Genomic DNA, 27052 nt, shown 5'->3' with positions numbered 1-27052 from the left:
GTTGTTAGAAAATATACAAATGTATATTTTCTGTGGAATGATATCACCATTGATGTCATTGGGGTGTTAAAGTGCCCTACTATGTTTGTATGAGTATCAATTCTTTAGGTTTTTACTGTTTTGTGTTCGATGCTCTCAGGTTAAGTGCATATTTGTTTACATTTGGTCTTTTTGTTGTATTATACCTTTTATTATTATAATGTCCTTGTCTCTTGTTACAGTTTTATTTTGAAATCTATTTGTCTGATATAGGTATGGCGACTGCAGTTTTCTTTTGATACTTTAGTTCTATAATTAGTCTCTTTTAGGTAGAAGATAGATGGGTCATATATTTTATTCATCCTATCACCCAGTGCCTTTTATTATGAGGAGAGAGAGCACAGGCACGGGAGGGGGGGGTGGGGGGAATGGGGGAAGATAGAGAGTGAGAAAGAGAGAGAATGATAATGAGGATGTATGTTAGGCAAGTTCCATGCTCAGTGCAGAGCCCAACCAGGGCTCAATACCGTGATCCTGGCATCATATCCTGAGCTGAAATCAAGAGTGGAAATCTCAAGCGATTGAGCCATCCAGGTGCCCCTATCTGTCACCCAGTGCCTTTGATTTGAGTGATATAGTGATATAGTGAATACTTTGGCTGATGTTTTACAGATATACTCATTTTCATTGCTTTTGCGTTTCTCACTTTAATACTGTCACTTTAGGTGTTTCTTTTCCACTTAAAGAGTCCCTTTAACATTCTTGCAGGGGGTGGTTTGTTGGTTTTGAGCTCACTTGGTATTTATTTGGGAACCTCTTCATCTCTCCTTCCATCTGAATGATAGTGTTCTGGATAGACTCTTTGGCTGCAGATGTTTTTCATTCATTCACTGATGAAAGAAACTGAAGGTGATGGAAAGAAAGAGAAAGACATCCGATGCTCATAGATGGGAAGAATACTTATTTTGAAAGTGTCTGCACTACCCAAAGCCATCTACAGATGTCATGCAATCCCTGTCAACATACCAACAACATTTGTCACAGAGCTAGACAAACAACCCTAAACGTTGTATAGAACCACAAAGACCTTGAATGGCCAAAGCAGTATTGCGAAAGAGGAAAACTGGAGGTATCGCAGTCTCAGATTTCAAGTTTTCTTCCAAAGCTGTAGTAATCCAAACAGGATGGTGGGTACTGGCGTACAAAATAGACTCATAGCTCTTGGAATAGAACCGAAAACCCAGACATAAATCCACCACTGTATGGGCAGTTCATCTTCCACAAACAGGAAAGACTATGCAGTGGGGAAAAGGCCGTCTCTTCACCAAATGGTGTTGGGAAGAGTGGACAAGCCACATGCAAAGAATGAACGTGGACCAATTTCTTTACCATACACACAAATAAACTCAAAATGAATTAAAGACCTAAGTGTGAGACCTGAAACCATAAAAAATCCTTGAAGAGAGCACAGGCAGTCATTTCTCTCACTGTGGCTGTAGCAACATTTTACTAGTTTTGTCTCCTGAGCCAATGGAAATAAAGCAAGAATAACTATGGGGACTACATCAAACTACAAAGATTTGTATAGTGAAGGAAACCGTAAAACTAAAAGGCAACCTCTGGGATGGGAGAACATATTTGCAAATGTTTTGCAAATCCAGTAAAGGGTTAGTATCCACAATGTATAAAAAATTGATACAAGTCAACATCCCCCCCTCCAAAAAAGCCCAGTTTAAAAATGAGCAGAAGACATAACCAGACCTTCTTCCAAAGACAACATACAGATGGTCAACAGACACATGAAAAGATGCTCCCCAAAACTACAACGAGATACCACATCACACCTGTCAGAATGGCTAAACTCCAGGACACAAGAAGCAAGTGTTTGCGAGGATGTGGAGACAAGGGAACCCTCTTGCACTGTTGGTGGAAATGCAAATGGGTGCAGCCCCTGTGGAAAACAGTATGGAGGTTCCTCAAAAAATTAAAAACAGAACTCTCCTATGATCCAGTAATTGCACTACTGGATACTACCCAAAAGAATACAAAAACACGAATTCCATGGGACACACGCACCCCTGTGTTTATTGCAGCATTATTTCCAATAGCCAGCGCAAGCGTCCATTGACAAATGAGTGAACGAAGAAGTCTTATATTTATGTTTATGTGTATATGTATATCCACACACACAAACACACTGGAATATTACTGAAGCATAAAAAATTGAAATCTTGCCATTTGCAATGACCTGGATGGAGCCTGAGAGTAGTAGGTTAAGAAAATTCAGGGAAAGAGAAATACCATATGATTTTACTCGTGTAGCACTTAAGAAACGAATGAGCAAAGGGAGAAAAAAAGGAGAGACAAACCAAGAAATAGGCTCTTAACTGCAGAGAACAAAGAGATGGTTCCCAGAGAGGAGGTGAATGGTGGGAGGGGTGAAAGAGGTGATGGGGATGAAGGAGTGTCCTTGTCATGATGAGCATGGGGTGAGTATGGAGTTGGTGAATCACTATATTGTACAACTTAAACTAATAAGACACTGGATGTTACTATTACTGGAATTAAAATAAAAAATGAAAAAACCAGAGGCCAACTTTTAATTATACCAAGAAACTTCGTTGAATAAACAGATAGCTGACCTTTCCCTTAATTTTTGAAATTTTGTTTTTAAATAAATTAACATGTTTTTGTTGTATATTTTTGCTCTAAAGACTTTCCGACCAACCTGGTCCTGATGATTCATGGCCTACATCACCTAGCCAAGGCTTAGATTTCGGTACCAAGGTAAAGTACCCTCCTGTGAAACTCACTTTCCTGCTCTGAATTTAGTTTTCTCCCTTACTTACTCTTAAAATTTAACTGTAGCCTGTGTATCATCATTTTATGTGTGTAATGGAAAGTTAGCCAGAACAAACCATTTAACAAATACAGGTCACGTTGAATTTTTTGTTTTGTTTTGTTTTGTTTTGTTTTACTTTGGTAAACCCTACAGGTGGAGGCTGATAAAAGAATGGGCTGGAAAATATATAATGACCGTCAAATTATATTGGGAAAAGCTTTCCCATAATGGAAGAAATATGACATTTGGTTAAGGATAAGGATTCTTACTGTGATACTAACATGACTGATAATACTCATGCCTAAATGAAATTTTATTGGATCCAATTATCTATTGTAGGTTGCCCCCCGCCCCGGGCAGTTTTTATTTTGGTGAGATACAGGATTTTCCTTTGTCTCTATCTTTTGTTCTACATTGAGACTAAAATAATATGAGAAAATGTAGAAATTTAGAAGTTTACATTATTTCTCAACATTTACCTTACAAAGGTGTTTCCCTGTATTTTTCAAATAACTCCATGAAGAGTAAGTTAAAATTGTGCATCTCCCTGAAGAATACGTATTTTGCTGAAAAGAATAGCCCTATGAGCAGGGGCTCTTCTTAGCCAAGTTGTCAGAAATCTGACATAGCCTAATTTCAGAAATCTTTCATATTCTAGCTTTTAAAAATATCTCCTCCTAATCCTTGTGTCAGATTCTAAAATTTAAAGTTTCAGACATCTGATATTTATTTAAATATTCATTTCAAAGCCCCTAAATCATTATAAGCTACTGGAGGTTACTTGTTTGACTTCTGGAGCTCCTAGAATAAAGTCTTGCTTGGAAGAAGCAATGTCATAGTTGTTGAATGTGAAAAAATGAGTAGGGAAATGGAATTCCATAGAATGGAATTTGAAAAGTAATGAAATAGGCATGATATATCACAATTAAATATGTGAATTTAAAAAGTAAGGCTTCAGTTTATATTCCGTTTAGTGTTTAATACGTATAAACGCAAATGAATTATATTGAGGAAATCAGGAGTTACATACGAAAGAAGGTTACCATATATTGTGAGCTTAGAATTGCAGAGAAAAACTCCTCAGCCTTTGTTTTTTCAACCCCATCTGTGTCCCATTATATGCATCCTTTGAAGGTTCACATTTCTTCCTAGAATTCTCATTCCCAATTCTTTCTCCATAGTGAAAGTTGATGTGTTAGGAACCTCTCTTTTTCTGTTCTTTTGTTAGTCTAGTAAGAATTCATAGCTTTTAGGAAGCGATCGATGCCAGTAATTGAACAATTTATTTTATAGTGAAAAAACTTAAATTCTTTATTACAGTATATATAACCAGATAACTTAGAGTGATAAAAGTCAGTATTATTAGGGATATACTGTGAATCAAAACCTCTGTTTTACGTATAGATTATATATGTACGTTTAAAAGGTTTAAAAGAGACTATTGTTCATAGTATATTCCCAATCCTACTTATGTTACCTGTTGAAAAATGTATGTTGTTTCCACTTACCTTCTTTTGCTCACATTTTTCCTTTTCTTTTTTGTCTTAAGCTCATGCTTGATTGATTGGTCATGTCTTATTTTTTTTTTTCCTTTTTTTTCTTCTCCCCCCATGCTTTTTAAGGTATTTTTTTTAAGTTTATTTATTTTGGAGAGAGAGACAGACAGACAGAGTGCAAGTGGGGTAGAGGCAGAGGCAGAGGGAGACACAGAATCCAAAGCAGGCTCCAGGCTCCGAGCTGTCAACACAGAACTCAATGAAGTTCTCAAACCCACAAACCATGAGATCATGACTCATGAGCTGAAGTTGGAGGCTGAACTGACTGAGCCACCGATGTGTATCCCCCACCCCACCATGCTCTTTTTAATGGTTTACCCCTACCCTAATTTTTCTTTGCAGAAAACATTTCTTTAGTGTCTGTTCTTTTAGTACATCACTTTCTGTCAACTCCATTGTCAACATATTTGATTATGGAATTCTACTGTCTGTGTGTGGTTTCCATCCAGGACTCATTGCCCCACAAGGTTTATTAGTGTTGTTTTTCTCTTTCTTGGAAGGAGCTGAGCTAAATGTTTTTGTAATGTTTGTATTTCTCTTGGAAAGGGAGGGAGAGAGAGAAAGAATGAGCAAGTGCTCGTTGTTGTGATCTGAAAATATGCAAGGTATGATCTCAGTCCTTTTATATTTGTGGAGGGCTGTTTTGTGACCCAGGATGTCACTTGGAGACATTGGAAAATGTTCTATGTGCACTTAAGAAGAATGTGCATTCTACTGCTGTTGGATGAAAAGATCTCAATATATCGGTATTCATATCCAGGTATATAAATGTATATATGAAGGCCAATATGTATCTATGTATATCTGAATACATCTGGTCCAATGACACATTGGATCTGTGTTTCCTTACTGATTTTCTGCCTTGACGATCTGCCTATTGCCATGCATGGAGTCTTAAAATCGTCTACAATCACGGTATTTGTATGTATACATTTATTCATGTTTGTGATTATTCGATTCATATGTGTGGGCGTTTCACTTTGGGGCCATAAACATTTGCAAGTGTTAGCTCCTCTTGATGGATAGACCCCTTAATTGTGATCCAATGCCCTTCTGAATCTGTTACTACGGTCTCTGGTTTAAAATCTAGTCTTTCTGGTGGAAATGTGGCGACTCCAGCTTTCTTTTGACTTCTAGTAGCATGATAGGTGGTTCCCCATACCTTCACTTTGAATCTGGAGGTGTCCTGGGGTCTAAAATCAGTGTCTTGTTGACAGCATATGGATAGATCTTGTTCTTTGGTTTTGCTTTGTGTTTTACCCATTCGGATTCCCTGTGTCTTTTGATTGGGGCATTGAGTCCATTCACATTCAGAGTGATTAAAGATATGGATTTAGTGTCATTGTGTTATCTGAAGGTTTCATGCTTTTGGTGAGGCCTCTGGTCCTTTGTAGTCTCTGCTGCTTTCCACTCACAGAGTCGCCCCTTAGGATCTCCTGCAGGGCTGGTTTAGTGGTCATGAACTCCATTAGGTTTGTTTGTCTGGGAAAGCCTTTCTCTCTCTTTCTATTCATATGACAGCCTTGCTGGGGAAAGGATTCTTTGCTGCATATGTTCCCATTCAGCACATTGACCGTTTCCTACCCCTCCCTTCTGCCCTGACAAGTTTCTTTGGACAGGTCTGCTGATACCCTTATGTGTCTTCCCTTGCAGATTAAGACCCGTTTGTCCCTAGCTGCTTTCAGAATTCTCTCTTGATCTTTGTATTTTTCTGGTTTCACTTTGACATGTTGTGTTGACCTGGTTTTGTTGATTTGGAAGGGAATTCTCTGTGCTGCCAGGACTTGGATGCCTGTTTCCTCCCCCAGATGAGGGAAGCTCTCAGCTATAAGTTGTTCAAATAAACCTGCCCCTTTCTCTCACTCTTCTTCTTCTGGGACTCCTATGATGTAGCTATTATTTTGTCTTACTGAATCAATTAGATCTCTGGTACCTGCCTCGTGGTCTAGTAATTTCCTTTCTTTCCTTTCTCTGCTTCATCTTTGTCCATATCTTCTGTTTCACCGATTCTGTCTGCTTCTTCTCCCATCCTTGCTGTCACTGCATCTAGTTTATTTTGTATCTCCTTTACATTTCATTTTCAGCGTTCATCGTGATGATTCCTTAGGTCCTTGATCTCTGAAGCAGGAGATTGTCTGCTGTCTTCTGTGCGTGGTTTCAAGCGCAACTATGCGTCTTATGAGTGTCATTCCAACAATGTGCTCACATATATTGTTTCTGTGTCTTTTGAGCACTTCTCTGGCTGTCCTTTCTTCCCGGAATTTTTTTTGAGGAGAATTCTTCGATTTCGTCGTTTTGGCTAGATTCCTGCCCTTTATGTGTTTTTTTTTTTTTAATTTTTGTTTTTCAACGTTTATTATTGTTGGGACAGAGAGAGACAGAGCATGAACGGGGGAGGGGCAGAGAGAGAGGGAGACACAGAATCGGAAACAGGCTCCAGGCTCTGAGCCATCAGCCCAGAGCCTGACGCGGGGCTCGAACTCACGGACCGCGAGATCGTGACCTGGCTGAAGTCGGACGCTTAACCGACTGTGCCACCCAGGCGCCCTGCCCTTTATGTGTGTTAATAGCTTGTTCTGTGTCCCACACCTGCGAGTACTACTATATTAAAAAGAGCTCCTACACGGTCCAGGGCCTGGCAGTTGAACAAATGTTTTTGGAGTGTGTTGTGTGCACTCTTTTGGTGCGTCTTTGGCTGCTTTTCTCGCTACTTGGAGTGGCGGTTTGAGCCTTCCACCAGGTGTGCTTTGATTTGTTTGTTGAAGTAATCCTGGAAAAAAGGAGAAGAAGGTGGTGAAGTATCCTTAGCCCAAACAAAGAGAGAAGTGACAGGAGTGGAAAAAAAGACCAGGCAGTGACTCAAAGGAGCTATAGGGCTTAATGTAGAAAGAGAGGGAGGCAAATGAAGGAGATCTGGAAAAGTATAGAGAAAATGCCCGATCAAACAAACAAAGAACCAGAACAGAGGAACAAAGAGAAAAAATATATATAATTAGCTTTGACTGAAAATCAACTCGAGACTACTAGGCTGATTCTAACGGGAGAAGAGGAAAGAGGAGAGTAGAAAGACAAAAAAGGGAAAAAGAGGAGAAAGGGACAGAAAAGGAAAGAAAAGATGGGCGCCTGGGCGGCTCATTTGATGAAGCGTCCGACTCTTGAATTTGGCTCACGTCACGTTGTCGCTGTTGGTGGGTTCCAAACCCCCATCAGGTCCTGCTGTGAGAGCATGGATCCTGCTCGGATTCTCTCTTTCTCCCTCTCTCTGCATGTCTTCTGCTTGATCACTCACTCTCTCTCTCTCCAAATAAAGAAATAAACAGTAAAAAAGAAAAGGAAAGACAAAAGAATAATAACTCAAATGAAAACAAACAAACAAACAAACAAAACCGGAGGAGAGTTGTCTATTGGTGCCTGGGACTGGTGGCTGTGCTGCTCTAGACGAGGGGCTGTCTGGTCCCATCAGTGTCAGTCTCACTCCTATAGAGAAGCAGTTACGAGGCACAGAGAGCCAGGGTTTGGTGTAATGGGCCTGCCTCCACGGAGGCTCACTGTCCATTCCCTGAAGCCCCACGATGTTGGTCATGGGGAGAGAAATGGCGACACCCCAATCTCTCCTGCCCACACGAAGTGTCTCAAAACTCACTGTTTAGCTCAGAGAGAGTGTACTTTGCCTGATGTCATGAAACCAAGTAGATGCAGACCAGGAATACACTTGTGGTCTTACCAAGCCTAGAGTTCTATGCCAGTTACTTCCTCATAGTCAGGAAAAATACGTGTATTTTAAGTATAACTCAGAGAAAATGAATACATAAAACTTTGTCATGTGGCTCAGTAATGCTTAGGTATGAGGTACACAATAGTAGCTCTCTAACTAAATTACAAATTTTAAATTCATGAATGAAAATAAAGGAACAGAAATTATGTTAACTTCTTTTAGTAGCAGTCAATTTTTAAGCACAACTTTTTTTAAATTTTTTTTAACGTTTATTTACTTTTGAGACAGAGAGAGACAGAGCATGAATGGGGGAGGGTCAGAGAGAGGGAGACAAAGAATCTGAAACAGGCTCCAGGCTCTGACCTGTCAGCACAGAGCCCGATGCGGGGCTTGAACTCACGGACCGCGAGATCATGACCTGAGCCGAAGTCGGCCGCTTAACCGACTGCGCCACCCAGGCGCCCCCCCAAGCACAACTTTTTTAAACCACAGGACAGAGAACTTGAAAGAGAAAATCTTTAGGTGAAGCAAACAAGCTGAAACTGAGGAAATTCTTCCTGAAAGCATTATTTATTCCTTCCAAAGAAAATTTGGTTTATCGAAATCAATCAACAAATGAGTGAACCCATGGTGTGGTTATTTATAGTAAAATTTAAAACCCAACACAGATTTCTCTTTCCCATCTAGCATGCTTCTGCCTAACCTCTCATCATTCGTTGGTATGTACAAAAGACACAATTGACTTTATTAATCATTTAAATCCAGTCGGAAATTATAGGTGAATCTTCACTTCTCACATGTGGACTTATCTCTCTCTCCCTCCCGACGGGGAGGGAGACTTACCTAACGGGTGAATTTGGGAGAAGGAGCTAAGCAGTGCTTATGTGTTTCTGAATCTCCTCTTTGAAAAGATGTGCCTGCCCACAGTAACATGTATTTGGGTCTGCTCTCAGCTCTGTGGTAAGCACCCTGCCCCCGGGGTGGGTGTCATGCATTTGTTTCCTCAATTTACAACTGTGTGGGGAAGTGCACAATTTGGGAGGAAGCCCAATGTGGCTAACATAACCTAAATCATATCCTCCAATTTGTTAGTGTGTATTAGTAATAAAGCTACTAATTTTCTCTCCATCTCCCTGTCTCCTGTGTTCTGAATTTAGAAAGAGAAGAGCAGGGTTACTTGCCACCTACCCAGTGTCACCTGTCACAGCTCCACCGAGAAAAATGACTAGACAACACTTACAGAAACATTCTCTTCTTCCTTGACTTCATAACTAATGTACATTGTTCAAAAGCAACACCCACTCGAAAGAGAGAAAAAGTTGAAAGGAACCATTTTAGGAACAAACATAGAAAGTCAGACAAACTGAGGACACAGAGGAGTACATTCCAAATGAAAGAACATGACAAAACCTAAGAAAAAAAACTAAGTGAAACAGAGATAAGTAATGTACCTCATAAAGAGTTCAAGGTAACGGTCATAAAGATGCTCAGTGAACTTGGGAGAAGAATGAATGGATCCAGTGATAACATCAACAAAGAGATAGAAAATATAAAAAAGAACCAATCAGAGCTGAAGGATACAATAACAGAAATGACAAATACACTAGAGGGAATCAACAGCAGATAAGAAGATGCAGAAGAACAGATCAACAATTTGCAAGACAGGGTAGTAGAAATCATCCAAGCCAAAAATAAAAAAAAAAGAATTTTAAAAATGAGGCTAGGTTAAGGGACCTGTGGGACAACATCCAGTGTAGTAATACTTGCATTCAAGGGGTTCCAGAAAAAGAAAAGAGAAACGGGCAAAGAACACATTAGAAGGAAAAAAAGCTTCATTTTAAAAATTCAAATATTTGCTTGATTTAGCTGTTTATAAAATGCTCTACAATCGCTCAGCAAGATAGTTTATAAAAATTGAAACAAGGTGCTGTAAGTAAAAAAAAAAAAAAAGGAAAAAGAAAAAAGAGTGCCATAATTAAGAAAGCAATTAAAGATGTATTCTCGTGTAAGAAAATAGCAAAACTTTAACTGAAAATAGAAATTAACCTTTTTAGTGTTACAAGTTGATTTAATTCATAAAAAGGACTTACCATGGATTCTTTTTTTTTTTAAAGTAGCCTCCATGCTTAGCATAGAGCCCAATGCAGGACTTGAACTCATGACCCTGAGATCAAAACCTGAGCTGAGATCAAGAGTTAGACGCTGAACTGACTGAGCCACCCAGGCACCCCCCCTGGATTCTTTTCAATAGTAAACATTCATATGTCGTTAAGTGTTTGGAGGACGATCATTCACTGACATACAGGGGTGCAAAAACTGGATTATAACAAAACTTTCAAATGTTTATGAACTACTGCCAACTGAAAATAAGTCCAAGCATCTACGTATGCTTGTGGTTAGCAGGCAATAACATTTACTTTCTAAAATCAAATTTAAATGAAAGCTTTTCAGGAAATTTTACATGGGTCAGTTTAGTTATATTTACTGAATACAGTTAATGCTAGGTGTCTCTTGTGGCGCATCTGGTGGCTCAGTTGTTTTTAGTGTCCAAATCTTGATTTTGACTCAGGTCATGATCTCATGGTTTTGAGACTGAGCACCACATTTGGCACTGTGCTGAGCATGAAACCTGCTTGGGATTCTCTTTCTCCCTCTCCTTTTGCCCCTCCCCTGCATGCACTCACTCATTCTCTCGGTAAAATAAAATAAAAATAAGTATCTCTTAGAAATGAGAGATCAAGGGACTAATATATATAAAATTAAGCTCAGTTCTTTCTTAGCATGTATAATTATGACTTTTACTTCGTATGTATTGGTTACTTAAACAACTCATAATTCACCAAATTAAAAGCAACAACTATATCAGATATCTGAAACCCCAAGTAAAACAGATAATATAACTAACCTTCCACAAGGAAGTCTCCCTGTCGTCATATGACAGCCGTGGGTTTAAGGTAGGAATCACTAAGTTTCCTCTTGGAGTAAGGTTTCCATTGAGCACTAAATTATTTTCAAAATGTCCACAATAAGGTGGTTCCAGGCCTGGGCTCATAGTAAGGGTCCTGAGTAAAGTTTGGTGCTGCTGTCTCTCCACAACAAGTTTTGTATTGCTCTCTGACAGTCTCTCATTAGTCCTGTGAAGATTAAAAAACACAAATACATTTTTTTCCCTAAATCATTCCTAAATGACATACATTTTTTTAAGTTTCCATAATAGTAAATAGCATTTGCCATTGAACAGTGTTTTAACACTGAACATGTGACAGAGCACACCTACTATCTAAAATTATACTTTTAAAATTGTTCTAAAGAAATACTTTTGTTTCCAGGGGGATTCCTAACTAACAATTCAAATTAGGGAAGGGAGAGAAGTGGCTATCAGTGATGTACATGGGTTAACAAATAATACTTGCTGTCTTCTGGAATGGCTGTACTGACAGGATCCTTCAGGATGCCATTATATATACATACTTATATTTAGTAAACCTGTTTACAGATGTAAAACTAAACCATCCCTCAAAGACATTTTCAAGCGTTTGCTTTCACCACTCTTGTACATTTCACTTTTTATCTCAAAGAAACTGAGCATTTGACACTGAGGAATCATTGAGAACAACAATCTCTAGGGGAGATAGTAGATGGCAGAGGTGTGATCAGAAAGAACTAAAACAGCTACAGAGGCAATTAGCTTATAACAGTTACCAAGGCACTGGAGGCAGAATCTGCCCTTTCTGTCTTCAGTCTTCCACAGGCCTCCCTCCCACCATGGTGCTCTTTTTAGCCACTTTGGGAATTATACTACCCTTCAGCCCTGTGTGAGTCTTTCTGTATTTCACCATATGTATGCCTTTATGTAAAGTAGAAAAAGCATAAAGGATAGTTTTTCTCAAGGCCCACTCTAGGAATCATACCAAAGATCACAATCAAGAGAATAAATGTACCAAGCTGCCAGGATGAGTAGTAGTAGTACTTGACCTTTTAGGTTAAAGATGTAATCTTCCAAAAAGAAACTCATCGACATTTCTATTTAGGGTAATTCTGACAAGCAATTTTATACTAATATGCTTCTAAATGAGAAAGCTTCAAACAATGCACTTAAAGACTAGCAGATCCGATCAATGGAAAATACACGGAGCGGGGGGTGCGGGGGTGGGGTGGGGGAAGAGGTCCTGTAAAAGCGAAAAAAAGAGGGATGCAAACTGTCCTGGACTAACATTTCAAAGGTAAGTTCACTTAGAAACCTCATTTTCCAAAATGACACGATCTAGTTGGCTTTCACTTCCTACTCATCTCATGATCTTGGCTCCACAGAAATTATGCTTTAGAGGCAAATTAATAAGCTAAATTTCTTGTCTATGATTCTCTTTTGACTTACCTATTCAGCTTATTTCTCAAGGACTTTCTAACTTTTAATTCTTCTAGGTAGAGTTGCCTGTAGGTTTCCAACTCTGTTTTAGTCGAACCTTGAGAAGTCTTCATTGTAGAGACCTGAGATTCCAGATCTTTAATTCTAAGTTCCATTTGACTTCTCGTTGAAGCATGAGCATTTTCTCTTAACTGGTCCAAGTTTTCTCGAGCTGCTGCTTGTGCCTAAAGCAAATTAACAGGATAGTTTTAAAATAGCTATAATCTGAATAATTAATTATACCTGTTTCCTTTAGTTCTGAGTCAATGATTCAGAGAGCAATTTTAAATGAAAAAAAAGCTCAAGTATAAAATATTTATCATCAATGTCAACCAAATTAAATATGATTTATAAAATTAAAGTTCAATCATTCTTGTATTAGTATTCACGCAATCTGATAATTCAAATAGTAGAATCAATGACAAAATTTTAAAAGTCAACAATAAACTTAAGAATAATCCAAGTACAGTGCAATTTTTAAATCATAATTTTTCTTTTCCTCTTCATAGTGAGACTAGTTGTTTAAATCATCATTTTTTCTTATCCTCTCGATTTAGTAGGAATAATGATGAAAACTGAAATCTTTAAAGGGAGGAACAAATGCCTCCAGAAATCTACAAATTACCATAAAGCAAGTAGAGGAAACCCCTACAATACATCTATCCAAAATGTAATTTGCAGTGAAATGAATTAAAGCACATTACAGATCAATCAATTAACCTGTAAAAACAGGTTGACTTCGTGTAATTTTTCTTCTATGTCCAGTCGTGCTCTTTCTTCAATCTCCCGTTTATACTGCTCCACTTGACTGCGTTCTACCATATTCATTTCCATAAATTGTTTCAATTTTACTACTTCTTGCTGTAACTTCTTGTTATTGCTCTCTAGTTTTTCACGTTCTTCTTCAAAAGCTTTCATTGATAATAACTCTTGTTGAAGAACTTGATTTTTTGCATCCAGGTGTAGACATTTTGAAGATGTAGTTTCCAGTTCTGTTGTAAGGACATCAGCCTGCATGAATAAAACACTATAGTTTGGAAGGGAGTGAAAAGAGTCTAACTCAAAACTACTATGAAAAAAAATTTTTTTTCCAGGGGCGCCTGGGTGGCGCAGTCGGTTAAGCGTCCGACTTCAGCCAGGTCACGATCTCACGGTCCGTGAGTTCGAGCCCCGCGTCAGGCTCTGGGCTGATGGCTCAGAGCCTGGAGCCTGTTCCCGATTCTGTGTCTCCCTCTCTCTCTGCCCCTCCCCCGTTCATGCTCTGTCTCTCTCTGTCCCAAAAAATAAATAAATAAACGTTTAAAAAAAAAAATTTTTTTTTCCAGATTTTAAGCAATCTCTACGCCCAGTGTGATGTTTGAACTCACAATCTCAAGATCAAGAGTAACTGAGCCAGCCAGGCACTCAAATTTTTAAATAAACTCATTTGCAATAAAATGTTACCTCTCTTAGAATGTGGAACCTTAACTCAGAAAATCAACACCCAAGTTAAAGCCATCGGGTGTTACTGAAATAGATCTTTGCCATCATTCTCTTTACTACACAACATTTGCACTTGATTCTATACTTTTATTTTTCTATGATTTTTTTCATATCTTTCTTTCATAAAATAAGTTCCCTCTTAGGAGAAAGTCTCTTAGCCCTTCCCCCATCTTAACACTCCATAACTTTTAAAGAAGTTTTAGCAATATCATATTGACTTATGTATGCCCAAGTCAAAAAATACGTCCCAAGATAAGACTCTGGAAATAAGACTCTAATTCATGAATCTATAAGTAATGATTCTAACGCCATGGCCTGTTTCTGAGCTGCAAATGTTTTATGTTAATTTGAAGTACATTCCCAGGAGAAATGATTCTCCAGGGTGTGTTAAGAAATCACATCTCCCAGTATAAAACTTGAATTGGATGATCCAATATGTTTTTGAGGCAAAAAAAAATTTTTAATTCAATACTGTTATCTTGTAATCCTTTGTTACTTTCTAGAAAATAAGAGATCATACTAAACAAAAACAACCACAACAAAACTGGCTGGAGTTTCAGTGATGCTGAGTTGGGAACGACTTCCATCCATTCTATATGATTGGTAAGACAAGGTGAGTGGATGTGGTGGTTTTATAAATTCGTTGATACTTCTGTGAAAATCCCTCCCCTTAAATATATGCTGGCTTCAGTAACTGGTTTCTCGTGAACAGAATATGCAGAACTGCTGTGATTTTTAAGGCCAGCTTAGAAAATGTGATACAGCTTCCTTCTGACTTTCTTTCTCTAGGGAAGCTCACCCTTAGAACGCAGCCACCACGTGGTGAGGAATCCCAGGCTACCTAGTGAGTCTTCATGTAGATACTCCAGCTGAGACTAGCCAACGTCCTAGCCAAAGGCCAGCCTCAACAGCCAAACACGTGCGTGAACAAGCCTTTAGATGATTCTAGTCTCCAGCTTCCAGTTATGCCAGCTGATGCCAAATGAAGAAGAAATGAGTTGCCCTACTCTGCTTTGCCTAAACTAAAGATTGGTGAACAAGAGAAATGCTGTTTTGAACTACTAGGTTTTGAGGTGGCTTATTATGCAGCAGTAAATTACTACCACAGATACTGATACTAAAAATGGTGTGCTGCTATTCAAAAAAACCTAAAACTAAACTTCCTTTGAACCAGGAGGTAGGTCGAACCTGGAAAGATGTAGAAAAGCGTAAGAATGAGACCCAAAAAGGGCCTCCACAAGACTCTTAGTGGAAACCTGATGGCCTGTGAAGAGGCTGACAGCAAGGGTTTCTAAGCAAGTGAAGAAAATGACACTGGACGAAAGGGAAGTCATGCTACAAAATACCTGAAAGTAAAACGGATAGGAAAGAGAAACTAAAGAAAGACTATGCAACTGAAAGGAACCAGGACTTACTGGGTTCAAGTATCTGTTTCTCATTTACAGCCTCTCTACATGTTGAACTGTCAAATAATGCTAAAATAAAGAAATGGCTTTTGGGTTCAGAGAAACTCCAGGGTGCTACCAGGAAAACAGAAAGATTTAAGGTATGCCTCCAATTGCTTTAAGGATCTTAAGACTATAAGATTTTTTTTAAAGTGGGTTCCACACCCGACATGGGGCTTAAACTCAGCACCCAGAGATCAAGTGTCACATGCTCTACCAACTGAGCCAGCCAGGAGCCCCAAGAGTAGACGAATTTTAAAGGCATTGTCCTATAAGAGCTTCACAGGAAACCTGAAGCGAAAAGCTTATCTCAAAAGGACTTGGGAGGGTCGCTTTGCTAAAACACGGCATGAAATCCAGTAATATTTACAGAAAACTAAAAAAGGTAAGAGATTTATTGTAGCAAACATGCTATTTGCTACCTTGGACTAAAAGGGGCCAAATAGTGCAAAATGAAAAGAGGCCTTTGGGTCTTAGAAGTCCCACAGGGAGGAAGCAGGATGAAAAAACAGCTGCAAATACAGGTCATTCCTTATGAAAAGGAAGGAACCAAGAGCTCAAGGAGTAAAGAAAGGGAAAAGACATGGAGAAAGTATTCCCGTGGTTAGGACTAAGTCCTAACTTAAGAACTGACAGCATGCATCAGGCTATATTTCAAAACTCTTATGGACTAGGGTGCTTCCCATCTTCTTTTTCTGAATGGGTGAGTCCTCAGCAGTTGACTAGAATGTTGCATTTGTGAGTGGTAAATAACTGTCTCTTTCATTCTCAAGTCCTCATATTGAGAACACTTGCACTCAAGGGGCTATACTTGAGATACCATAACCCAGGCAGCTTATCCCCACTGCACCTGATTAAGATGGTAAGATCTTGGACTCAAGCCCTGAACCTGATGCCATGATAACTGCGACTTGCAGGAGGTATTGGAGGGGGAGGGGAGTGAATGTATTTTTCAGGTGGGAGGAATACAAACATTTGTGGCCAGTGGGTAAAGTATACTGCTTTTTAAAGGTGTGCATAGGTTTTAAATATTAATTCCACTAAAAAAAAAGACCATGGAACAACCTTAGTGACTTGCTCCTAATGAACAGAATATGTGACTATGATCCTGTGTGTATTCCAAGTCTAGGTGACAAAAGGCGATTCTGCCTTGCTCTGTATCTCAGGCTGCTAACTTGGAATCTAGCTCCCCATCTAGTGAGGAAGCCTAGGCCACAAAGAGGGTCTAGGTGTGTCAGTTTAAGTGTTTCTGCTACCTCCTGAACTGAAGTCCCAGGCAACAGCCAGCATCAACCACCAGACGTCAGTGAACAAATCTTCAAATGGATCCAACCCCAAACCTTTCAGTTGCCCCACCTGAAGCTGAGCAGGGCAGAGACTAGCTGTCCTGGCCACACTTTTCCTAACAGATATGTGAACAAAAGAATCTAACCTTTGGGGAGTTTGTTAAGAAAAAAAAAAATGATACATTGAAAAGTGGATGAAAAAAAAAGAGATAAGACACATAAACCTGTATAGGAGAAATCGGTCTCCATTAAAGTAGGATGTAATAAATGTTAAGATTAATTTATTAACAACCAATGGTGCTAATGAGAAGAAGCAGATAACTAGAAGCAAGATCTAAGAAGTTTTTTTTCTCAGTTTTTCCCCAGTTAGGATCATATTAGCTGCTCATTTTCCATATATGGCCTTTATTATGTTGAGGTATGGTTCCTCTAAGCCTACTTTGCTGAGGTTTGTATCATGAATGGATGTTATAGTTTGTCAAATTCTTTTTCTGCATCTATTGCAATAATTGACTTTTATGCTTTTTTGAAAATTAATGAGGGTATCACATTCATTGATTGCAAATATTGAACCACCCCTGCAAACCAGGGATAAATCCTATTTGGTTATAGTGAATGATTTTTTTTAATGTTTATTATTTTTGAGAAGGAGCACAAGCAGGGGAGGGACAGAGAGAGAGGGAAATACAGAATCTGAAATAGGCTCCAGGGTCCAAGCTGTCAACAGAGCCTGACACTGGGCTCAAACCGACGGACCATGAGATCATAACCTGAGCTGAAGTTGGATGCTTACCTGACTAAGCCACCCAGCTGCCCCTGACCCCGGTGAATGATTTTTTAATGTATTGTTGGATTCAGTTTGCTTATTTTGTTGAAGATTTTTTCATGTTCATCAGAGATGCTGGCCTGTAATTCTCTCTGTGGTGTCTTTATCTGGTTTTGGTATCAGGGTATAGCTGGCATAGAATGAATTTGGAAGTTTCCCTTCCTTTTATGTTTTTCTGGAACAATTTGAAAAGGACAGGTTAAACTTTGTTTTTTCTTTTCTTTCCTTTTCTTTTTTTTTTTTTGTATTAGCTCTTCTTTACATGTTGAAATTTACGTCTGAAGTCATCCAGTCCTAGACTTGTGTTTGTTGAGAGTTTTTTGATTCAGGATTCAGTTTCCTTGCTGGTCATTGATTTTTTTCAAATTTTCTATTTCTTCTTGTTTTAGTTTGGTAAGTTATATATTTCTATGAATTTATTCATTTCTTCTAAGTTGTCCAACATGTTGGCATACATTTTTTCACAATATTCTCTCATAAATGTTTGTATTTCTGTGGTGTTGGTTCGTATTTCTCCTCTCATATTTGTGGTTTTATTTATTTTGGTCTTTTCTATTTTCTTGTTGATTACTCTGGCTAATGCCTTATCAGTTTAATTTTTACAAAGAACCAGCTCTAAGGTTTCATTGATCTGTTCTAGTATTATCTGTTTTTTGTTTGTCTATCATTCATTTCTGCTTTAATCTCTTTTTTAAATTTTATTTTGAGAGAGACCACACATGAGTGGGGGATGGGCAGAGAGAGAGAGAGAGAGAGAGAGGGAGAGAGAGAGGGAGAGAGAGAATCCCAGACAGGTTCCATGCTGCCAGCAGAGAGCCTAACACGGGGCTCGATCTCACAACTGTGAGATCATGACCTGAGCCAAAATCGAGAGTCAGACACTTAACCAGTTAAGCCACCCAAGGGCCCCCTGCTCTGATCATTATTACTTGCTTTCTTCTGCTGGCTTCAGGCTTCATTTGTTGTTCTTTTTCTAGCTCCTTTAGGTGTAAGGTTAGGTTGTTTGAAATTTTTCTTGCTTCTTGAAGTAGGCTTATATTGCTATGTACTTCCCTCTTAGGACCACTTTTGCAGCATCTCAAAGGTTTCAGACCATTGTTGTTTTTTTTTTTATCATTTCCATTTGTATACACGTATTTTTTTTTAAATTTCTTCTTGTATTTCCTGCTTAACCCATTCCAGTGTAGTAGCACGTTCTTTAACCTGCATGTATTGTTTTTAATAATTAAGGCCTGTTTTTTGTTTGTGATCCATTCTTGAGAATATTCCATGTACTCTTGAAAACAACGTGTATTCTGTTTTAGGATGGAACGTTCTGAAAAAAATCTCTTAAGTCCAATCTGGTCCGCTCTGTCATTCAAAGCCATTGTTTCTTTTTCTTTTTTTTAAAAATATATGAAATTTATTGTCAAATTGGTTTCCATACAACACCCAGTGCTCATCCCAACAGGTGCCCTCCTCAATACCCATCACCCACCCTCCACTCCCTCCCCCCCCCCCTCCGCCCTCAGTTTGTTCTCAGTTTTTAAGAGTGTCTTATGCTTTGGCTCTCTCCCACTCTGACCTCTTTTTTTTTTCCTTCCCCTCCCCCATGGGTTCCTGTTAAGTTTCTCAGGATCCACATAAAAGTGAACACATATGGTATGAGCCTTTCTCTGTATGGCTCAAAGCCACTGTTTCTTTGGTGATTTTCTGTTAAGATGTATTTTTTGGTGATTTTTTTGTTAAGATCTATTGATGTAAATGGGGTGTTAAAGTACCCTACTACTGTCTTATTATCAATTAGTTCTTTTATGTTGGTTATTGTTTTATGTACTTGAGTGCTCTCATGGTGGGTGCATAAATATTTACAATTGTTAGATCTTCCTATTGGATTGTACCCTTTATTATGATATAGTAGCATTCTTTGGCTCTTGCTACAGTCTTTGTTTTTGGTGGTTTATGTATTTTGAGAGAGACAGAGTTGGGAAGGGACATAGAAAGGGGGAGAGAAAATTTCAAGCAGCCTCCATGCTGTCAGCCTGGAGCCCAACATGGGGCTCAAAGCCACCAGCCATAAGATCATGACCTGAGCCAAGACCTAGTCGGTCGCTCAAATGACTGAGGCACCCAGGTGCCCCACAGTCTTTGTTTTAAGGACTCTTGTCTAACAAAAGTATCGCTATTTTTTCTTTTAACGTGATAAATTTTTCTCCATCCCCTCGCTTTCATTTTTTTTTAATAGAATTTATTGTCAACTTGGCTAACATACAGTGTGTACAGTGTGCTCTTGGTTTTTGGGGTAGATTCCCGTGGTTCATCACTTATAGACAACACCCAGGGCTCATCCCAACAAGTACCCTCCTCAATGCCCACCACCCACTTTCCCTTCTCATCCACCACCCCCCCCCCCATCAACCCTCTATTTGTTCTCTGCATTCAAGAGTCTCCTATGGTTTGCCCCTCTCCTTCTCTGTTTGTAACTATTTTTCCCCTTCCCTTCCCCCACGGTCTTCTGTTAAGTTTCTCAAGTTCCACATATGAGCAAAAACATATGATATATGTCTTTCTGTGACTTATTTCATGTAGCATAATACCTTCCAGTTCCATCCACATTGTAAGAGATAGCACGATTTCACTCTTTCTCCTTGCCAGGTAGTATTCCAGTGTATATATAAACCACATCGCTTTATCCATTCATCAGTTGATGGGCATTTAGGCTCTTTCCACAATTTGGCTATTGTTGAAAGCACTGCTATAGACATTGGAGTACATGTGCCCCTATGAATCAGCACTCCTGTATCCTTTGCATAAATTCCCAGTAGTGCTATTGAGGGGTCGTAGGGTAGTTCGATTTTCAATTGTTTTGAGGAACCTACGCACTGTTTTCCAGAGCGGCTGCACCAGTTTGCATTACCACCAACAGTGCAAGCATCCCCTCACTTTCAATCTGCAGGTGTCTTTATGTCTAAAATGAGGTTTTTATAGGCAGCATACAGATGAGTCTTGTTTTTTAATCCATCCTGTCACCCTAGGTCTTTTGGTTGGAGTGTTTATTCCATTAATATCCAAAGCAATTATTGACAGGTATGTATTTATTGTCATTTTACTACTTGTTTTGTGGTTGTTTCTGGAGATTTTCTCAAATCCTTTATTGTTTTTCTCTCGTTGATGTCTTTCTAATTTGCTTTAAGGATATATTTGGATTTCTTTCTCTTTATTCTTTGCATGTTTACTAGTGGGTTTTGGTATATGATAAGCATTAATTTGTATATCACCTCTTCTCTGTGTAGCAGTCTATATTAAGTTGATGGTCACTTAAGTTAGAGCTCATTTTTTTTCTCCTCCCCATGTTTTGATAAGCTATTATATTGTATATCCTTTTTGGGGGCATTCCTTGATGATTTTTTTTACAGAAATATATATTTTTACTGCTTTTACATTTCCTGTCTTTATACTGTCACTTTTGATCTCTCCTTTTCACTCAGAGTCCCCGATAATGTTTCTTACAGGCTGATTTAGTGGTCACAAACTCCTTCCATTTTTGTTTGTCTGAGAAATTCTTTATCTCTCCTTCTATTATGAATGATAGCCTTACTGGATAGAGTATATTTGGCTGCAGATTTTTCTCATTCAACACTTTGAATATATCATGCTATATCCTTGTGCTTTGCAAAGTTTCTGTTGAAAAATCTCCTGCTAGCCTTGTGGGTTTTCCCTTGGAAGTGAATGACTTGTTTTGCTGCTTTTAAGATTTGTAGCAGTGGGGCGCCTGTGTGGCTCAGTCGGTGAAGCATGACTTGATCTTAGCTCAAGTCGTGACCTCGCAGTTCGTGGGTTTAAGCCCTCCAGTGGGCTATGCACTGACAGCACAGAGAGTGCTTGGGATTCTCTCTCTCTCTCTCTCTCTCTCTCTCTCTCTCTCTCTCTCTCTCCCCCCCCTCCCATGCTTGTGTCTGCATTCTGTCACGGAAATAAAAAAAAAAAAAAACAAGAGCAAAAAACAAAACACTAAAAAAAAAAGATGTTAGCAGTATATTTTGCAAATTTAATTACAACATGTCTTGCGTGTTGATTTTGATGGAAGTTCTCTGTGCCTCCTGGATCTGGATGTCTGTTTCCTTCTCCACATTAGGGAATTTTTCAGTTATTGTGTCTTCAAATCAATTATCTGTCCCCTTCTCTCTGTCTTCTTCTTCTGGGACTCCTATCATATTAGTGTTTTTACATTTGACGGAGTCACCGAGTGCCTTAAGTCTATTCTTGCATTGGATAATTCTTCTTTGTCTTCTTCAGCTTCACTGCTTTCCATTACTTTGTCTTCTAGGTCATTAATTTGTTCCTCTGCTTCTTCCAGCTTGCTGTTCATTTTTACTGCACTCTTCATCTCTGATTCTTCAACTCTTTTATGTCTGTGGTAAGGGTCTCTCGGATGTCTTCCATTCTTTCCCAAAGTCCAGTGAATATCCTTATGATCATGGTTTTAAATTCTCCATTAGGCGTGTGATTTACATCTGTCCCATTTAGGTCTCTGGCCATGGCCTTATCCTGTCCTTTCATTTGGGATAAATGCCTCTGTCTTTTCATTTTGTCTAAGTATCTGCCAGCTTCTGTGTGTTAGAGAAGCCAATTATGTCACCTGCTCCCGAAAGTAATGGACTTAGGAAAAAGACGCCATGTAATGCCCAGGGTCTAGCACTTCAGGGAGTGTCACCAGTGTGTGCTGCATGTATTCTGCTGTTGTGTTCTGGCTATGCTATCCTTCAGGCCAGTCGTCTGCAGAGGCTCTCCTTGCCTGGTCTGGTGAGTGTTTGGTCCCTGGCCTGAATGTAGCAAGTTTTAACTAGGTGTGCTCTGGTCTGCTTATGAAATGAGACCTGTTACCACCTTTACTGGAACTGAGGCCAAGGGAAACTCTCTGGTTGGGAGATGTGGTGTGGGCAGACATTTGTCTTGGTCTGGGGGATGGGTCTGCTGTGCTGGAACTCAAGCAAGAGTGATTGAAAAAGGTAGTTCCACCAGAGTGCAAGGGGGTGGTGCTTGGTGTAAGCAAGTTAGGTAGCCAGTGTTAGCAATGCACTGCTTCCTGCAGGTGGCTTTATGTTTGTGGTGAGGGGCAGGAGAAGGAGATGGTGCCACCCAGCGGCTTTGTTCCTACAGACAGGTCTCTCTGAACTTTGCCTCTGAGGGATGTGCTCTGAGAAGAGCAAATAATCTCCCCACTGTGTGCCCCAGGCACTCTTCAGACCACTGTATCCATGCTGTATGCTCCCACGTTGTTTGCCTGCCCTCTGTCCATGAGCAGTGCAGTACCTCAGGGCTCTAACCCATCTAAACCGGATGCCCTTTAAAACTCCAGACTTTAAGCACTACTGGTTGCAAGAACTCACGAAATGCAGCCCCTCTTGTTTTCCAAGCCAGTGGGTATGGGGATATGTTCTCTTTGTGCATTCCCCTGTGTGTTTCCTCTCTCTCACCTTACCACAACCTCGACTCCCTCCCCTCTGCAGCAGCCCAGGATATGTTTCTCTTCTAGGCGACACTTCTGAATCAAGGACCTTCTTTGATGTGGCCTCTTTTCTCCCTTTTGTTGTGGAGTTTGTTCTGTCAGTCTTCAGGTCGATTTCTGGGGTATTTAGGGTGAGCTGACTGTTATCTAGTTCTATTCGTGGGATGAGGCAAGCCTAGAGTCCTCCTACTCCTCTGCCATCTTCCTGTCTCTAAGATCTTTTGCTAAGATTCCCTTCAATTTCAACAATTCTTACAAGTAGGCAGGAATGCCTCTTTAGAATTTCCCCTCAAGTTAAGGCAGAAGCACAGAGACATACGATTTGAAGCACAATAGTTGAAAAACTAGAAAGAGTCAATTTGATAACCAAAATTGGGCCTTTGATCTGATTTCAATTAAAGGAAATAGGCAGCTTTGAGTATTTTTTAATCCATTGAATACTCAATCTTCATTCTCCTTTCCTCAGTGAGGAAATAAAGAGACTGTTATGGAATCATTTTTCATCTTTTCAGTAGCAAAACAAATGTACTGTCCTTTGGCACTACTTAAATTAACTGCACATTCTCCTTTACCTTACTCCAACCTTGTTTGTGTGGGGAGGTAAGACCATTTCATCTTTGTGTTGTCCCACAATGCTTCTCCATGTCATACAAGTTGGCTTCAAAAATTTGTCATTCAAATTACCAATCTACTATTTGTTTCTGATAAATCAACTTAATACTACTTCACTTTGTACAGCTGTATTATTTGAATGATGTAATGTTTATTCCATTAATTATATGCTGAGCTATAACGTATAGCTATGCATATCTTTCTATTTAAGTGAAAGAAGGGGATACAGGCTACTGTGTTTTCCAAGAATGTAGGATCTGTGCCAAGAACAGGATTAACACCAGTGTTACACACAAGAACCAGGTCAGAAGAGGATTTCATTGTGAATTGCAAGATGATGGATTAGCAAGATTGCTTAACAGGAAAGAGGAATAGCCCAGAGTTAATCTTTTCCTTCCTAGATGGTGAAAACTATGGATGAGTCTATGCATTATAATGAGATAATAAAATATAATGAAGTAAACGGTAGACTGAGTCAAGAGATCCTATGGCCAAGATTTGATGGAAATGAAAGTGGGCAGCACTGACTGAGACACTAAAAGTTTGCACAGGTGGGGAACCTGGGTGGCTCAGTCAGTTGAGCCTCAACCTCTCAGGTCATGATCCCAGGGTCATGGGATCAAGACCCCTGTCAGCCTCCACACTAAGTGTGAAGCCTGCTAAAAATTCTCTCTCCTCTCTCTCTCTCTCTCCCTCTCTCTCTCTCTCTCTCTCTCTCTCTCTCCCCACACACCCCCTCGTCCTGTTTGAGCATGCTCTAAAAAGATATATAAGTAAGTAAGTAAGTAAGTAAATAAAAGTCTGAACACACTAAAGAAAGAGCATTTTATCTTTTTGAGCCTGACTTCACATTGAGTCATGGGGTCAGCAAGGCATAGGCTGGCGAAAGGGTCCTTCAAGAAGCAAAAATCTCTATAGGAGCAAAGTTAAGTTCTACTACATTGACTTTTCATTATTACACAAGTGACTGGTAATTTGCAAGATAACTAGGAAAAAGTTTTCATAAAATTTGATATGGTGCTGGCATAAGGACAGACATATAGATCAATGTATTAACATTGAGAATATAAAAATAAACTCTCACATTATAGTGAACTGATTTTCCACAAGGGTGCCAGACAATTAAATGGAATAAGAATAGTCTTTGTAGCAAACGGTACTGGGACAAATGGATATCCACATGCAAAGTAATAAAATCAGACCTCTACCCCATAGCATATACACAAAATTAACTTAAAATCTAAGAGCTAAAATGATAAAACTCTTAGAAAAAAGCTTCCGTGTATATGTTTGTGACTGGATTTGGCAAGGATTTCTTAGACGTGACACCAAAAGACAAAAGCAGATTAAGTTTACTTCACCAAAATTAAAAACTACTATGCTTCAAATATCACCATCAAGAAAGTGAAAAGGCAAGTGACTAAATAGGAGAAAATACCTGAAAATCCCATATCTGCTAAGGGATTTGTATGTAGGATATTTAAATAACTCTTCCAATAATGAAAAGACAATCCAATATAAAAACGGGCAAAAGAATGGATTAGTTCTTTAAAGACGATACAGAAATGGATAATAATCACGTTCAAAGGGAGATGTTCGGGGTGCCTGGGTGGTTCAGTCAGTTAAGCTTCTGACTTGGGCTCAGGTCACGATCTCACAGTTCGTGGGTTCGAGCCCCGCATCAGGCTCTGTGCTGACAGCTGGGAGCCTGGAGCCTGTTTCAGATTCTGTGTCTCCCTCTCTCTCTGCCCCCCCCCCCCCCCCCCCCCCCTCACACTGTCTCTCTCAAAAATAAAAGAGACATGTTCAACATCATTAGTTCTAAGAAAATGCAAACCAAAAACCACAAGATGCCATTTCATACCCACTAGAATTGCTACCATAAAAGCAACAGATAATGACAAAACATTGGCAAGAATAGGAAAATGGAACTCTCAAAAACTGCTGATGAAAATGTAATGTTGGCTGCCACTTTGGAACAGTCTGGCAGTTCCTCAAAAGGTTAAAACTAGAAAAACAATTGTTCTAAACTTATTGAGAGAGAGTGCACAAGTGGGTAGAGGGACAGAGGAGAGGGAGGGAGAGAATCCCAAGCAGGCTCCATGCTCAGAGCAGAGCCCAATGTAGGACTTGGATTCCACAACCCTGAGATAATGACCTGAGCTGAAATCAGAGCCGGCCACTCAACCAGCTGAAGCCACCCAGGTGCCTGCCCCTCCTCAAAAGGTTGAAAAAACAAAACAAAAACAAACAAACAAAAAAGGTTTATTTAACAGAGTTACCATATGAACTAGCAACTGTATTTATAGGTATATACCCAGAGAAATCAAAACATGTTCACATAAAAAGGTGTTCATCACACAAAAAAATAACCTCAAAATGGATGAAAGACCTCAATGGAAGACAGGAAGCCATCAAAATCCTCGAGGAGGAAAGCAGGCAAAACCCTCTTTGATCTTGCCTACAGCAACTTCTTATTCAAAAACGTCTCCGGAGGCAAGAGAAACAAAGGCAAAATGAACTAGGGGGACCTCATCAAATAAAAAGCTTCTGCACAGTGAAGGAAACAATCACCAAAACTAAAAGGCAACCGACAGAATGGGAGAAGGTATTTGCAATGACATATCAGATAAAGGGTTAGTATCTAAAATCTACAAAGAACTTCTCAAACTCAACACCCGGAACACAAGTAATCCAGTGAAGTAATGGGCAAAAGACATGAATAGACACTGCTCCAAAGAAGACATCCAGATGGCCATACAAATCAAAACCACACTGAGATACCACTTTGCGCCTGTCAGAATGGCTCACATAAACAACTCAGGCAACAACAGATGTTGGTGAGGATGCAGAGAAGAGGATCTCTTTTCCATTGCTGGTGGCAATGCAAGCTGGTGCAGCCACTCTGGAAAACAGTATGGAGTTTCCTCAAAAAACTAAACATAGACCTACCCTACGACCCAGCAATTGCACTACTAGGCATTTATGCAAGGGATACAGATGTGCTGTTTCGAAGGGACACATGCACCGCCATGTTTATAGCAGCACTCTCAACAATAGCCACAGTATGCAAAGAGCCCAACTGTCCACCGATGGATGCATGGATAAAGAAGATGTGGTATGGGGCGCCTGGGTGGCTCAGTCGGTTAAGCGGCCGACTTTGGCTCACGTCATGATCTCGCAGTCCGTGAGTTCGAGCCCCGCATCGGGCTGTGTGCTGACAGCTCAGAGCCTGGACCTGTTTCAGATTCTGTGTCTCCCTCTCTCTGACCCTCCCCTGTTGATGCTCTGTCTCTTCCTGTCTCAAAAATGAGTAAAACGTTAAAAAAATAAAAAAAGAAGATGTTATATATATATATTCCATGCAGTATTACTCAGCAATCAAAAAAAAGGAATCTTGCCATTTGCAACTACGT

At 39.6% G+C, this 27052-nt stretch overlaps 1 protein-coding gene and 1 long non-coding RNA gene across 2 annotated transcripts in view; one reads left to right on the top strand and one right to left on the bottom strand.

Moving 5' to 3' along the window:
- Nucleotides 1-7060: 7060 nt before the first annotated feature.
- LOC115505017 (ankyrin repeat domain-containing protein 26-like) overlaps nucleotides 7061-27052 on the bottom strand; it is a 56215-nt gene continuing 36223 nt past the window's right edge. The window contains exons 12-15 of the mRNA XM_032591863.1: nucleotides 13218-13524; nucleotides 12468-12682; nucleotides 10998-11226; nucleotides 7061-7147 (exon numbers count right to left, since the gene is read on the bottom strand). Of these exons, the coding sequence (XP_032447754.1) occupies nucleotides 7085-7147; nucleotides 10998-11226; nucleotides 12468-12682; nucleotides 13218-13524 (814 nt within the window). The 3' untranslated portion in view covers nucleotides 7061-7084. The remainder of the gene's footprint in view (nucleotides 7148-10997; nucleotides 11227-12467; nucleotides 12683-13217; nucleotides 13525-27052) is intronic.
- Nucleotides 14518-15118, top strand: LOC115505021. Its single transcript, XR_003965886.1, has 2 exons — nucleotides 14518-14592; nucleotides 14769-15118. It is a non-coding gene; the product is annotated as an uncharacterized LOC115505021 (long non-coding RNA).

This window comes from Lynx canadensis, chromosome F1 (genome assembly GCF_007474595.2).
Source record: "Lynx canadensis isolate LIC74 chromosome F1, mLynCan4.pri.v2, whole genome shotgun sequence".
Classification (NCBI taxonomy): domain Eukaryota; kingdom Metazoa; phylum Chordata; class Mammalia; order Carnivora; family Felidae; genus Lynx; species Lynx canadensis.
The sequence above is the reverse complement of the archived record's forward strand: the minus strand, read 5'-3'. Positions and strand labels throughout refer to the sequence as shown.